Source organism: Phaethon aethereus, assembly GCF_964289735.1.
Source record: "Phaethon aethereus genome assembly, chromosome: 7".
Taxonomy (NCBI): Eukaryota; Metazoa; Chordata; class Aves; order Phaethontiformes; family Phaethontidae; genus Phaethon; species Phaethon aethereus.
In genome coordinates this window covers 22,961,989-22,978,802 of record NC_138583.1, presented here as the reverse complement: position 1 = coordinate 22,978,802, position 16,814 = coordinate 22,961,989, and the positions used below count along the sequence as shown (strand labels likewise).

Sequence of the window (16,814 nt, the reverse complement as noted above, 5' to 3'; positions counted from 1 at the left end):
TGTGTATTTAATAACCTGAAAGGTTGAGTAAAAATCCTCTTCGACATTGCCTTCATAGGATAGAAGTTCATTTAGTCCATGGGCCAGTTCCTACAATATGAATAAAAACTCTTTAGTAAATCTACAAAACTAAGTGACATGCTTTGCAAGGACACGCTAGAATCATTACTTTATACAGAAAGTATCTTGGAAAAAGCTGTATATTCAAAATGCGTACACAAAGAAAAACTCACTGCTTAATTAATATGTATGTATATATTTTTATGTTAGTATAAATTGTTACTTTTTTATTACTACGGAAAATGTGTCTAGAATGCTCATATCAGATTTTGGTATGCTAACTTCCAGTAGATCAACAAAAATTTCTAGTTATGCTAGAAAACATGGAGAATTTATGTTTTCAACAGAAGAAAAGGAGACTTTGTCACAGCCTGTGCTGAAAAAAAGGCCACTTTCAAACAGTTTATAAATCAAGCGTTAAATATAAATAAAACTGGTTTTAAATCAGTAATTTATCCTCTTAAAAAAATGTAATACTTACAGGCATAATCTGAAACAGGTCATCTAATGTGACATCACAGATGCCTACAAGGGTATTATGATCACAGGGAACAATGGGAGGACTCAATAATTTCTTGTAACAGCAAGGTGGGAAACGAATATCCAAGGTGATGCTATTATATACAGCAAGTCCCATAAGCTATACATGTCAAACGTTAAGGGCAAACCCCACATATCCTTATTATAGCTAATATTTTAAGTAACTTGGAAAAAATATTTTAAAATTTTATTCAACATACTCTAATACGTGCTAAACAAACAGAAGGAATGGAAATTTTTTTTTTTTTTGGACTAACAATTTTAAATGCTGTTTTGTATTACAATTTAGTAGTAGTTAAAATGGTCAAATGATGCACTTTTGAGAGAACACTTGAGGATCTGCATCATAAAATCCTATACAAGCATTTCTAGAATAGTTGTTCTAAAGTATTGTTACAAAAAAGTAAAGACAACTGTAGATATATATTTTTAATCCAAAAATTCTAGAGAGAATTCAATATAGCAATTTTTCTTTTAAATAAATCTAAAAGCATAAAGACAAACCTGCACTGGCACTGCAGCTCATCAGTTAGCACATTTAAGTGTATCTGGTGAAACAAACTTGAAATTATACCAAAAATTAGAAGAATCCAGTTCATGATTCAGCTTCTCACTAGAATCGAATAGTTCGGTCGGAAGGGACCTACAATGATCACCTGCTCCAACTGCAATCAGTACAATGCGGACATCATCTCATCTTAATGGAGTTATAAGCATATTTTACCATTAATCATTTGTCTGAGGGCTTCATAAGTGAGCACAACAGGAAATCCAGGAAATAAACTTATGCTCAAAATAGCATGTGGCTTCCATTCAGTAAAAAAAAAAAAAGCCACATACTGAAACATTAACACATACAAGCTCATTTATGTTTACTGAATGAAACTCAGAGGGGGTAAGCACGTAAAAAATTATAACTTAAACACAAAAAAGTTGCCTGTGTAATCTTAAGTCTAGTATTTTCTGACTGTAAAATGTACCACGTGCCTGCATATCACCATTTTCTTCCTATTTTTAGTTCACTTCCTTGAATAACATTCTTTTTATACATTTAAAATGGAACACCCTTGTATATACAACATCTGAATGAGCTTTAAGCAATGCCTTATTTCATCCCCATACCAACTCATTAAGCGGCTGTTTGTTGAGCACCGGCTAGTAGACATAAAAGGATACAGCTCCAACCAATCGGAATTCAGAATAGTTATCGCACTTAAAGCTGCTGAACCAATGGCAGTGCGAGTCCTTGTGGTAGGTGAACATGCCTGCAGAACAGGAACGGTGGCCTTTACAAAGCCTGAGTTTCAATAAAAAGTCGTACAAAACCTCATCTTTCCGACATGCGCATCCTTAAAAGTGCTCCTAGGAGTGCCCGTATCTCCACGCTTGGTCTCAGCCCTGTCTTCCCACCTACAGCAGGAGCCTTGGGAAGGACCACCACGGGCAGCGCCAAGCCCAAAGCAGGCCTAAACCCCCCAGCTCTGCTGGGTCCTGATGCAACGCGTTCTTCTGATCTTGCCTCTAATCATGGATATTCTGCACTGTCTCTGCACAATCTGTTTCTTCACTGTACTTCATCGTCAATACAACTAGAAATGTTAATTGTCTGTCCAAAAATTTTCTTGCTGCAACGTAAACCCATTTCTTCCTCCCTTCCTGGGTCAACAGCAGATGACAATCTTTAAAAATGCTGCCATGAATCCCATGATACAAAACCCATAAGCTTTACCTTCTTAGCTGTAAAAAGGTTTATCTTATATGCACACTAGCAGCAAAGGGGCGTGTTTCATATTTTCTGTCAAAAAATTATATCAGAGATGTTAAAAAGAACCCAAACCACAAATACCGTAAAAAAGCTACTCACTGGTCTAAATGACAAGCTAGATCCTACTGAAATCATGACTAGAGACTACTTCAACTGCTATTTGCATCAGATACGGATCATTCTATTTTGAAGAGTAATAGAAATTAAAAACCTACATAATGAAACCTCATAACAGCTTTACGATGCCTAGAAAGTTTTGCTTAGAGAAGCAAGACACTTACACTCTAGTTAAGTGTGCACTACCAGTGAAATTAACTTCAGCAATGCAGCAATGGATAAAATGTGATGATTGGTTTTAATTTGTTGGGATTGAATGGGCTGACAGTTTATTATTGTGTACAATAATAAACAGTCAGTGTACAAACCAAAGCACTGAATAGTTCTAAGGACATCTTGCATGCAGTAGCTCACCACATTCGTGTTTGGAAATGAAGTTGGGGAAAAATAAGATTTAAATGAAAAAAAAAAACCCCACCAAACCCAAACTCCTTTGGATTAAAAAAATAATAAAAATCCAACTGATGTCTCAGGGACATCTAGTTCTTATGAAAAATTACAAGTAAAACTCTGCCTTCACATTTTTTCCCCCCTACTGTCCTGAACAATCTAACTTTATCTTTTGAACTTTAGCTCAAAAAGGTGCTCATCACAAAAGGTGTAGACAGCGCCTTTACCAGAAGCAATTTAACCGTTGCATATAAGGCAGAGCAAGGTTCACATACTGAAAGATGGCAGTGAAACTGAAACAGAATAGGTCTCAACTCCCATTTATTGTCTGCACCGAGGTGAAGAAAGCATCATAACACACATAGAAGGGCAGATGACCGAGTTAATTTGGAGTTCTTTAATTTTGGAGGTTAAACCTGCAGGATCAGCTAACGTGGAAAGGGTAGTAACAGTGATGTTTTCATACGTTTTTTCCTTCCAAGCTTCTGCCACCCACTATTTGCAACTTAAACATCAAAGACAGCAGAGTATGCAGTCCCTTTCCAAGGGACGAGAACATTTCTGAACTCCTCCCACACTTGGCTGATAGTCATATCAATGAAAGAATTCACACTTTAAAGCAAGGAAGCCTGCCAGAGCTGGAGAAAAAATTACTCTCAAATGTTTCCAAACTCATCAGTTACCAAGCTCTGCTGACAGCACATTTTTACTAACAGAACTTACAGAACACCTTCCCTGGGATAAATGGTTTCCTATTAAGGTTGTTATCACCAAATGTCATCTCTCCACACAGGCCCCTTTTTACTAGAAAAAGAAGCTATAGGCAAATAAAGATCTCAGGAGATTTGAGGACATATTTATGACTTTAAACTCTGAACCTTTAGGAGTCCTATAAACAACAGAGGACCGTGCATTTAAGGGACATGAACACATCCAGGCAAAGACAAGACAAGCTCTTGCATTCTATCAATGACTATCAGGTGTTATGCTGAAGTCCCTGGAAATCAGTATTTCTAATTTAAGATCCAGACTGGGAACAGTTTAACCCATTATAACATCAGTAACATACCCATGCACAGCTGAGGAACGCTGACTCATTTGAGTAATATTAGAGTGAGGAAAAAACCCCACCCAGATCCATCTACGGCAATATAAAACAAGTCGACTGAACTGCTTGTTTATGAATGCTCACTCATGTCTTCCAAGCTCCTGTTTACTCAAAAAATCTTCCTTTTCCACCCCCTGCCTTGGGCCTGCAAATATCATTATGGGCTCACGGGTGCTGGTAACCGCAGAGGCAGGCTACTTCAGTCAGTCTCACATCTGTCTATACTGTCTCTACACCTGACTGAAGGACCCTTCCCTCCTGAGAGCATCTCAGACCACTTTAAAAATACTGGCCACACAGATACCCCAAACAGAATAGATGATGACAAAGATTCAAGTAAGAACTAACCTCTACCTATACTAATCACAGAAATAGCGCTAGAACTTGCAGACACGATCAGTGCAACTATCAGTGCAAATGATACACAGGAGGCCAGAGTCAGCAGTTTGCCAGAACTGAGCACGGTAACAGCATCCAACTGCAGCTACTTACAAAAAGCAGGAAAACTCCCTAAACTAGCAATATAAAGACAGCTGAGGGCAGTGTTAAAACAGAAAATGCAGCAGCATGAGAAGAAAGAGGCAAGAATGGTAGGTAACAAATAAACACATTTGGCCTTATCTCCACTTGAATATTTGCTAAACCCTCTACTTCAGAGGCTGCTGTATGTCTCTTCCTATTTTGGAACAGGAACATCATACTCCAATTGCAACCAAACAACATATTAAGCTAAATAGAAGAAACTTATTCTTAAATCCAAATATATGAATTCACACGTATACTTGTGTGTATTCTAGAAATTCCAGAAAATTTCCAAGGACAGACTAGTGTCAGTGTTTCAATGGCTTGCATAGCTTTTGCTTATTCTTCTTAGCTCGTTAGTAGTTCTAGCAATTCACTAACGCTCACAGAAAACTCTCAGGAGTTTTCTACTCAGAAGAGGAATGGAAAGGGCCTTTCAAAGGCCTGATTCCATTTGAGTTATAACAGATTTAAATCATCCTTGTCCTACTCCGTAAAACAGTCGATGGCCTTCTCCCATCTGCCCAGAGGTAAATCAAGATCCTGTCTCTGGATGGAGATGGAAATACTGTAACACCACAGATACATCGGAGGAAGAACTTCAAGGAACATCTGCTGGTCTTGCATCCCCCTGCTTCATACCCAATACGCTCACTAGCCTAGGTATACTAACAAACCATAAACACTGAGCCTCCTGTTTCTGAAACAAGGTTAAGCATGACTAAAGCCTTAAAAAGCTGAATCATAATTTTAATTCTATACCTTTCCATTGATCAGAGATTTGTTCACCCTCTAATTTTGCCATACCACTAAAGCAAAATCTCAGTTTTTCAGCAATGCTTGAACCTCCTTGTCAAAAGCCAAGATCTTCAAAGCTCTTCAAGTACTTCCCACTGTCTTCCACCTTCCTCTATGCCAAAACTTCTCATCTATATACAATTCTAACTTGCCTGTTTTTGTTTCTACATCATCAGTAACAGGTCTGCCTAATACCGGATTAATGAAGAATTCTTATCCATCACTGTTTCGATAATTTAAAATGAACAAATTTTCACATTGTACTTAAGAACACTTAAAATGACTCACCATAATCTGGGTGAAATATCTGGCGAATCAGAAGAAGAAACCATTCTTTTGTCAGGCCACCCATATCAAGACCAGCTTCCCCTACAAATGTGACTTTCAACTTCTTTTTCAGATCTGCCCTCTTCCTTGCAAGCTATTGCAAAATAGGTAGGGAAGAAGAAAAAGGAGACTTAACGTATTATCACTACCTCCAGCCACAGAGAACACATCTCTGTCTACTGCTCTTGCTTTGTTTAAACGAGTAATTTGCATAGTCTCTTACTAATAGGTACAAACTATATTAAAACAATGATTGAATTGCAGAAGCAAGACAATCATGACGACTTGACATCATCAACTACCTTACACACGGTACCACTCCCTAGGCTTGAAAAGAAGTTAGGTGGTATGCAAAGAGACTTTTAATAAGCTACTAGATACAATTAATTGAGTCTGCCTGGAGTATCCTGGACCTACATAATTTTTTACCTACACAGAAGACATTCTGCCAGAAGGAAATGATAGATTAAGAAAAAACAATTAGACATCCTTTGGAGATATTCAGAAATAAGAAGGTAGCTAAAAATTTCAATATTTGGATATCATTCTGTTCAGCATAAGATACCTGCCAGCAAGTATCAGCTGTTTTGTAAAACTGTTTTTTAGACAATGGTAACAAGCTCTTTTCATTCCTTTGTCCTAAGAGACAGCATTTCATCCAGGTATGCCTGCAAAGAATTAGATCACACCCTTTCACAATTAGCAGTGATCTTTCAGATCAAGTCCCTAAACAATTTTTATTTAAATCATTAATTACTGGCCAGCTCCAAGGAAAGTGTTTAAACCATGTGCTAAAATTACTTCTACATTATTAGCTGCTCAAGTAAATTCCCATTGCACAAATTTTATAACTATAGGAATTTGTAGTAGTTGACACAAAGTATTTATTAGTTGAAGTTATTTTCCTCTGCAAATTGTTTTTTTTAATTTGAGATACAAATAAGACATCTTTCCTCCACCTTCCATTCCCCACACTTTTGAGAATACGGATAATATAATACATTCTTACTCATCCCTGAGATGGGCAGAAGAAAACATCAGGAATAAATAGGAGAATATTTTGGCTATCAAAACTCTTGAAGTTGCTCTCGGTTATTTCAGTGTGTTAAAAAAACCCCTAAAATCCCTAAGACAAAGCAGTATTACCATTCATATTTCTTCTATCTTAGGACAGAAAGCCAAAATAGATGGACATTAATCTAGGAAAAAAAGTTTAAACTTATGTTTTCTGAACATGAGTGATCAGAATTTGTTTGGATTTATTTTTCAATACCATCAGGCTGTTTTTAGTGTTGGGAAAGAGTAGGGAACTAGATTTCATTACATGATGTTAATTAGCAAGGTTCAGTGGATACTGAAGAACTGTCTACTTTCATGGACACATCTGTGTCATTTCTAAAAAAGGAAGAGTTACATTCAAGAATGTGAGGAGTTAGTTAAAATCAAGATAAGAACTTAAGAAAGGAAAGCCTAAAATAATTTTTATAGGATAGAGAAGTTAGTGAAGGAAAAGAATAAAAATATTCCAAGAATTAGAACAGAACAAACTCATTAGTGATTAGTCACTTACTAGTCATGCTGCTATCATGGAACCAAGTCCTACATAACCTGATAATTACGCACTGAATTCTTAAGACAAAAATGGCAAACACAAATATATACCGCATGGTATGCAAACATGTACGTTTATTACAGGCTTAGCCATGGAGCAGTATAAGGATGGAAAATAAAGTTCAGAACATCTAACCCAATCTATTCTGCAGCATTGCTACTGTGACAGTAATTCAGTTCTTTTTATTTAGTATTATACCATTATAAACCTAATCTCTTAGCGCAGAAAGATTTAAGTATGACTTATCAAACTGAAATCTAAATGCAATAGCTATTCTGCAGCAATACACCATTTAATCACATTTTTTGTTACCTCATCAAGCGAATCACTAACAAGGTGCATCCTCCTCACTTTCACGTTTAGGAACAACATATTCATGTCAGGTTTCTGTCTGCGAGAGACTTTATCCACAAGGCTTTGCTATTTGAATGAAAAAGAAACATACATGCAGTATCTTCATTTGAAAAACAAAGTTCCACGCTTGTTAAAAAGTCCTTAGTACCTTCCATTAAAGACATTACCCTAATATGCCAGCTGCTTCAATATCTTCTAAGAGATGGAGAGCAATTTCTTTTCTACTGCAGATAGCATTTACACCATATTCAAACTAACTTACAGGAATTTTAACAAGAAGGTGGCAATTGTGCAGCAACCTTTCGTACTCCCCAAATAGTTTAACACATACCCATAAGATTCCAGAGACTGGCTTCTGCTTTACTTAGCTATTCACAAGACACATCTAGCAAGACAGGAATGGATAGGTGGTGGTGCTGCCACATTGAGCACCGAGGAAACCAGTATCACCTAGCACCTGAAGAAAATTAACACTGAAGGAGGCAGAAAATGCCTTTCTCATATCAGAAGAGGCTGCCCAGAAGCGGTACCTCTTCTGTGACTTGTGAACATACAGTTGCATCTTGGTCTTCCATGACAACATATCTTCACAGTATAAAATAGGAAACAGTCCAAAATTCTCACAGATTTTTCTTAATTATCTTGTTAATTTAACATGCTAGCACATTATGCTGGTTTCTCAAAAAAAAAAAAAAACCACCACACCCACAACCCAAAACTGTAACTCTTTCTCCACAACACTAGTATTTATAAGCATCCTAAAACTAAGCACATTAAAATAAAAATTATTAAGAGAATCCAGCATGGACATTTATAGACTAGTAATAGTAAAAAGGCTCATGTTCTTTTTCAGGGTAGTCCAAAATACTGGAAGATATTTCTGTATGTAATATCAATCTAACAAAAACTTATAGAATACCAATGGGTGAGACACAAACATTTATCACTACATGACTTACCCGTGCAATACTTATCATCTGTTGTTCTGAGTCCCTTTGAATAATAACTTTTTTTGCCGCTATAGAAATAATAAATGGGTATTGACAGAAAGAAAACCTAACGACAAGAGAAAAGAAGATAAAGTATTTCCTTTTTAGCATCTAGCATATTTTCTTTTTAAGAATACAGGAGTGAATCTTTGCATTATCATTCAGCAACTACAGTCCCTCCACTGTTTTTTTTGCGTTGTATACATAGATATTTGATTCAGCAGAACAAACTGTTATATGCAAAAACTATTAGAAATTGTAATTAGTAATAATACTTACCCTCAATAAAGCTCTTTTTCATTGTTTATCATTATCAATAGACCTAATAAAACCCAGTCATCTTCTGCTTTAAATACTAAATCTTAATTGCTACACTGAATTAAAGAAAATGATAGTATCTTATTAAACACAAGAAAAACAGCTATCTCAGTGCAGCATGCTTAGGTATACAGTAGAAATATTTCTGGTTTGGATTATTTGCTGCAGAATTGATTTTCAAAGGAATTGATTTTCCCCAAGTTCTGTAGATTCAGCCCAGGGTTACAAGTGTTTAGGACTTCTAAAAGATCAGATCATAGCCACATTCCATTGTGATCAAATGATACAAATAATTTTGAAAAACTTCAGGAATCATCAAGGTAGAAGATTTGTTTGTTGCTGATTATTTTGGTAACTTTTTTTTGATTTAGCTCATGTATCACCTAGCAGAAGTTCACACTGAAATACGTGGAGCTTCGGACTCTTATGTGTGTATCTTCAATCAGACTGCATGTGCACCCTGAATCCTGCCTGGGAGAAGCTGGATTCTAATGTCTTTAGAGAAGAAAGGAAAATGAGGAAAAATATTCTCACTTGCCTCCTGGAAATCCTAATCCAAAATGTTTTACCAAGGACTGTTGACTTAGTTCGAAGAATTATGTATTTAAAAATATTTCATATGGAAGGTAAGCCAGGACTTGCTCCTACTTGGCCTTGTTAGTTCTAAGCATATAGTCTTGATTGCGATTCTTTCTTGGGTTTTTTTTTGTTGCTGTTGTTTTTGTTAAGTGGAACAACAGGGAGTTAGAAGATGTAAAATTGGAAAAAAGTGTGCTTGTAACAGAGTAAAAGAATTAAATTTACTTTAAGAATATTACAGCGAATCTGCACTTCAACTACTCCAGAAATTACATATCAAGCAAACTCTTTTAATATATATCGAGTTCCTGGTGTCCCAGCTAACTGAAAAGAATTGGAGCAGGTGGAAGTCTCACAGCCCTTTTCTAAGTTTGGATGTGGGTGCCAAAACAGCCAGATGGTGCCAATGAAAAAAAATAACCAAACACAAAAAAAATAAGCTCAGCAGTATTCAGATTCCAATGCTTTGACTGAGACTATGCAATGCCTACTGTACGTTTATTGTTATCATGTGTCACAGGTTCTGGTCGTTTTGTTTTTGGTTTTTTTCTTCCTTCCCAAGCAGAATATCAGGTATTCAACAGAAGCCTAGCTAAACACCTGCTTGTGCAGAGCAGATTATGCTCTCCAAGTTTTCCTCAACTGCTGCTACAGGCAAGGAAAATTGCACATGCAAAAAGCTACATTTGGATGGCTGATGTCTTTAATTAGCTTACTGAAAAGTCTTGAAATATAGGGAAGTTTTAATTGATCTTGTGATTCAAGCTGTAAAGACTGAGTAGTACATACTGATATGCTGAAAAATACAGCTATACAAAATAATATTTTTATTAAGACTAATAAGATTTTAAACTTTAGAGGAAAGATTAGATGCCTAGATCTAGTTTAGATTAGTTTCTCTAGATGTTCCTAAATCATACTGCTGGCTGCTTCTCAAAAGAAGAGAAATAGCTTTACAAGCTTTGAGTCTGTAAAAATTTAACTTGTGTTTATTTTCATTTAACAGAAATAGTACAATTGATTTCACTGGAACAAATATGATCGAAGCTACATATATAAAGGTAATTGGATATAATTTTCAATATTAAGTGGTAAGTATGCATACACCACCACTTTCTATGAAGGTATTGGAGGTTAAAACATGTTTGTACTAAGACACAATTAGAAGCCTATGCCAATAAACAACAAACTCATGTTATTATCATAATCTATATTTTACATTGTTTCTCCAGTTTGGAAAGGCAGAATAAGATTCCTTACAGTCAAACTCACATCCATGCAGTAGCCAGTAGTAGCTATACTATGCTTTTCCAATAAAATACACTATTTAATGTGGCTATATATAAACGGGTATGTATATCATATATGCACACTATATATACACTATATATAATATGGATATACATAGTGTAGATATGCTGCTTTGAAGTACTACTTGACAAGAAACAACCAGTTATTTCTCTTACCTGTGAGAATTTCCATAACATTGCCAGTTATGATATTCTTCCATAAGATCAATATGATCAAGTGTGGAATTGTAGAAATCCGTATATGAAATAATAGGAGGACTGATCAGACTGTTTGCAGCATCTACAAAGAAAACAGAAAAGTCTTTTAAAATACTGCCTGGATTTGGCACATCTGTTTTCCAGGCATTCTAAGCACCACTGACCTTAGAAACTTTAAGCCATATCAGCTACTGATAACTTTGTCTCAGTCTTAGCTACAGAAATACAAATATAACATAACACCATATGACATCATATTAATGACTGCAGAAAATAGTAAATTGCTGGTTCAGCCCATTTATGATAAGAGAACCTTCATTTGACTCTAGCCCACTAATTTAAAGGTTTCATGGATAAAGATTCCTATGTTCTGCTGAAATCTATCACAAAGCAGTTTGATAGATGGATTTCTTAAACATCTTCATTTAATTTCAAACATAGCTATGGATATAACATCTACGTGCTCTCCAGTTAACAACTACCTGTTTGAGATTGATGCCTGTTTCCAGAAGGGCTAGAAAGGAAGGACCACAAAACATAGTATGCAAAGATATGCCTATTTCCTCAGGTAATTACTATACCACCTAGACTCACCAGTACAAAAATTAAGTACTTGACCAAATGAAGAAAACCAATTCACATTTAAGCTGCCTATCTCATTATGTAACATTCCTATAATGTCAAACGGCTAATAAGTTTTCTCTATTTGCATTTAAACATAATTTAATTTTGATCAGACAGAAAATGGTGTATTTTGAATTACTAAATATCCACTTTCCCAGAATTAAGGAATAAGTAACTCTTTCATGAATGACTAGACAACACGTCTTTGTTTCAGATACAGTTGAGCTTATGTGTCTAAACTGTTGCTCTGGACAGGGAGGACTGTGCAGACATGCTTTCAAGTAAAAGTTTTAAGTTGACAGCTGTCGTGGTTTAGCCCCAGCCGGCAACTAAGCACCACGCAGCCGCTTGCTCACTCCCCCTCCCGCAGTGGGACGGGGAAGAGAATTGGGAAAAAAAAATTGTGGGTTGAGATAAACACGGTTTAATAGGACAGAAAGAAAGAAGTGAACAACAATGATAATACCAACAAAGGAATGTACAAGAGCAAGTGATGCCCAATACAGCAATTGCTCACCACCCCGTGATCGACAGCCTGTCCCCGAGCAGCGATTTCCACCCCCCAGCCAGCTCCAGTTTATGTACTGGGCATGACGTCGTATGGTAGGGAATATCTCTTTGGCCAGTCTGGGTCAGCTGTCCCGGCTGTGTCCCCTCCCAGCTCCCCGTGCACCCCCAGCCTGCTCACTGGCAGGCCAGCACAAGAGCTGGACTGTCCTTGACGGCTCAGCAACAACCCAAAACATCAGCACATTATCAACAATTTCTCATCCCAAATCCAAAACACAGTCTCACACTAGCTTCTGTGAAGAAAACCAGCTCTATCCTGGCTGAAACCAGGACAGTATCCACCCCTTATTCCATACCATTTACGTCATGCCCAGGTCCTATACTTTTCAATACATTCTAATTATTCATTTTTACTCTTCTTGTCTTTTAATATATATACACAGATATCACTTTCTTAGTCCATGGGCCATCACTTTAAAATGTCTGTGGAGTTCAGTCAGTCCATGACTCCATCATAGTAGTCTCTCAGGGCAGGGGAGATGGTATGTAGTGTTGGATTGTCATCTAGCACGGTCCATGTCCATGATCTGCAGGTCGAAGATGTTGGTCTCGAGGGATTTGTTGGGCGCAAGCTGCTGAAGCCAGTTCTGGTTCCATCACTGCTGCACGTTGCTTGGTTTCAGTGAAGCTCATTCTTCATCAGTCTGGGTGATTCTTACTATAATACCATTGATATGGTAGATAGCAGCCATAGTAGTAATGTCATACTGAACAATTAACATAATACAATTCAAATCATTGACTGTTTTCACCCAAAATCAAGTCTCCTTGAGGTACACATCGGACTTCCCCATTGTCGTGGTTTAGCCCCAGCCGGCAACTAAGCACCACGCAGCTGCTCGCTCACTCTCCCTCCCACAGCGGGACGGGGGAGAGAATTAGGAAAAACCTCGTGGGTTGAGATAAACACGGTTTAATAGGACAGAAAGAAAGAAGGGAACAATAATGATAATACCAACAAAGGAATGTATAAGAACAAGTGATGCCCAATACAGCAATTGCTCACCACCCCGTGATCGACAGCCCGTCCCCGAGCAGCGATTTCCGCCCCCCCGGCCAACTCCAGTTTATGTACTGGGCATGACATCGTATGGTAGGGAATATCTCTTTGGCCAGTCTGGGTCAGCTGTCCCGGCTGTGTCCCCTCCCAGCTCCCCGTGCACCCCCAGCCTGCTCGCTGGCAGGTCAGCACAAGAAGCTGGACTGTCCTTGACGGCTCAGCAACAACCCAAAACATCAGCACATTATCAACAGTTCCTCATCCCAAATCCAAAACACAGTCTCACACTAGCTTCTGTGAGGAAAACCAGCTCTATCCTGGCTGAAACCAGGACACCCATCCTTCCGCATTACCCACCAAGTGCACCCAGGTCCCTGGGCAAAGGCAATCCCACGAACGGGTTTGCCTTTGCCTAAGGCAGGAGTAACCCAGACTGTCTTCCCCAGCATATTTCTCACATGCACCACAGGGACTTTATCCCCTTCTACAGTACGTAAAAGTTTTGATTGGGCAGGGCCGGCTCTATTAGTAGATCCCCTAGTGTTGACTAACCAGGTGGCTTTGGCTAAATGTTTATCCCAATTTTTGAATGTCCCGTCACCCATTGCTCTCAGGGTAGTCTTTAACAGTCCGTTGTATCGTTCAATTTTTCCGGAAGCTGGTGCATGATAGGGGATATGATACACCCACTCAATGCCGTGCTCTTTGGCCAGGTGTCTATGAGGTTGTTTCGGAAATGAGTCCCATTGTCTGACTCAATTCTTTCGGGGGTGCCATGTCGCCATAAGACTTGCTTTTCAAGGCCCAGGATAGCGTTCCGGGCGGTGGCATGGGGCACAGGGTATGTTTCGAGCCATCCGGTGGTTGCTTCCACCATGGTAAGCACATAGCGCTTGCCTTGGTGAGTTTGTGGAAGTGTGATATAGTCAATCTGCCAGGCCTCCCCATATTTATATTTCAACCATCGTCCTTCATACCAGATGGGCTTTAACCGCTTGGCTTGTTTGATCGCAGCACACGTCTCACATTCATGGATAACCTGTGCAATAGCATCCATGGTCAGGTCCACCCCTCGATCCCAAGCCCATCTATATGTTGCATCTCTTCCCTGATGGCCTGAGGTGTCATGGGCCCACCGAGCTATAAATAATTCACCCTTATGTTGCCAGTCCAGATCCACCTGAGCCACTTCAATCTTAGCAGCCTGATCCACCTGATGGTTGTTTTGATGTTCTTCAGTGGCCCGACTCCTGGGTACGTGAGCATCTACATGGCGTACTTTTATGACTAGATTCTCTAGTCGGGCAGCAATATCTTGCCACAATTCAGCAGCCCAGATGGGCTTGCCTCTGCGTTGCCAGTTGCTCTGCTTCCATTGCTGTAGCCACCCCCATAGAGCATTTGCCACCATCCATAAGTCAGTATAAAGATAGAGTATTGGCTATTTTTCTCGTTCAGCAATATCTAAAGCCAGCTGGATGGCTTTCACCTCCGCAAACTGACTTGATTCACCTTGTCCTTCAGCAACTTCTACAACTCGTCGTATAGGGCTCCATACAGCAGCTTTCCACCTTCGATGTTTGCCTACAATACGACAGGACCCATCAGTAAACAGGGCATATTGCCTTTCGTTCTCTGGCAGTTCATTATATGGTAGAGTCTCTTCAGCAGGCGCCACCTCCTCTTCTGGTGATATTCCAAAATCTTTGCCTTCTGGCCAGTCCATGATCACTTCCAAGATTCCCGGGCAATTAAGGTTTCCTATTCGAGCCTGCTGTGTAATAAGCACGACCCACTTACTCCACGTAGCATCAGTTGCATGATGAGTAGAGGGGACCCTCTCTTTGAACATCCAGCCCAGCACTGGCAGTCGGGGTGCCAGGAGGAGCTGTGCTTCAGTACCAACCACTTCTGAGGCAGCTCGAACTCCTTCATATGCTGCCAATATCTCCTTTTCAGTTGGAGTATAGCGGGACTCAGATCCCCTATATCCTCAACTCCAAAACCCTAGAGGTCGACCTCAAGTCTCTCCTGGTGCTTTCTGCCAGAGACTCCAGGTAGGGCCATTCTCCCCGGCTGCCGTGTAGAGCACATTTTTAACATCTTGTCCTGCCCGGACTGGCCCGAGGGCTACGGCATGAACTATCTCCTGTTTGATTTGTTCAAAGGCTCAGGGCCCCATTTAAAATCGTTCTTCTTCCGGGTCACTTGATAAAGAGGGCTTACAATCAGACTGTAATTTGGAATATGCATTCTCCAGAAACCCATAACGCCCAGAAATGCTTGTGTTTCTTTTTTGCTTGTGTTTCTTTTTAGCTAGAAGCTAGTTTGCTTCTTTCTTTTTTGGTGGCGACATAGCTGTTATTTTGTTGATCACATCCGTTGGGATCTGTCGACGTCCATCTTGCCATTTTATTCCTAAAAACTGGATCCCTTGTGCAGGTCCCTTGACTTTACTTTGTTTTATAGCAAAACCAGCTTTCAGAAGGATTTGAATTATTTTCTTCCCTTTCTCAAAAACTTCTTCTGCTGTGTTGCCCCATACGATGATGTCATCAATGTATTGCAGATGCTCTGGAGCTTCACCCTGTTCCAGTGCAGTTTGTATCAGCCCATGGCAAATGGTAGGGCTGTGTTTCCACCCCTGGGGAAGTCGATTCCAGGTGTATTGGAAACCCCTCCAAGTGAAAGCAAACTGTGGCCTGCACTCTGCTGCCAAAGGGATTGAGAAAAATGCATTAGCAATATCAATGGTGGCGTACCACTTGGCTGCCTTTGACTCCAGTTCATATTGAAGTTCTAGCATATCCGGCACGGCAGCGCTCAGTGGCGGCGTGACTTCATTCAGGCCACGATAGTCTACTGTCAGTCTCCACTCTCCATTAGACTTTCGCACTGGCCATATGGGGCTGTTAAAGGGTGAGCGAGTCTTGCTGATCACTCCTTGGCTCTCCAGCCGACGAATCAGCTCATGGATGGGGATCAGGGAGTCTCTGTTGGTGCGATATTGCCGCCGGTGCACTGTTGTGGTAGCGATCGGCACTTGTTGTTCTTTGACCCTGAGCAACCCCACCACAGAAGGGTCCTCTGAGAGACCAGGCAAGGTGGACAGCTGTTTAATTTCTTCCGCCTCCAAGGCAGCTATACCAAAAGCCCACCGGTACCCTTTTGGGTCCTTGAAATACCCTCTGCTGAGGTAGTCTATGCCCAGGATGCATGGAGCCTCTGGGCCAGTCACAATGGGGTGCTTCTGCCACTCATTCCCAGTTAGGCTCACTTCGGCCTCCAGCACAGTCAGCTGTTGGGATTCCCCTGTCACTCCCGAAATACAGATGGGTTCTGCGCCTATATGGCTTGATGGCATCAGGGTACATTGTGCACCGGTGTCCACTAAAGCCTTATATTCCTGTGGGTCTGATGTGCCAGGCCATCTAATCCACACAGTCCAATAAACTCGGTTGTCCCTCTCCTCCGCCTGGCTGGAGGCAGGGCCCCTCTAGTCCTGGTCATAGTACTCGTTACCCACTTCTTGTAAATAGGAATCAGAAGTCCCTTCAAGAGGATCAGAGGTGAGATCAGCTCTTCTATTCTTTCTGGGAAGCTGCCCGCTGGAAAGTGGAGCGACGATTTTTC

The 16,814-nt window shown here is 39.8% G+C and overlaps 1 protein-coding gene across 1 annotated transcript in view; it reads right to left on the bottom strand.

Annotated features, from left to right (window-relative positions):
- The window catches only part of HECTD2 (HECT domain E3 ubiquitin protein ligase 2), a 54,805-nt gene that overhangs the window by 14,240 nt on the left and 23,751 nt on the right, over positions 1–16,814 (bottom strand). Inside the window, exons 10-16 of the mRNA XM_082002222.1 lie at positions 10,946–11,069; positions 8,553–8,649; positions 7,552–7,659; positions 5,589–5,721; positions 1,777–1,865; positions 542–700; positions 16–90 (exon numbers count right to left, since the gene is read on the bottom strand). Coding sequence (XP_081858348.1) covers positions 16–90; positions 542–700; positions 1,777–1,865; positions 5,589–5,721; positions 7,552–7,659; positions 8,553–8,649; positions 10,946–11,069 — 785 coding nt within the window. The remainder of the gene's footprint in view (positions 1–15; positions 91–541; positions 701–1,776; positions 1,866–5,588; positions 5,722–7,551; positions 7,660–8,552; positions 8,650–10,945; positions 11,070–16,814) is intronic.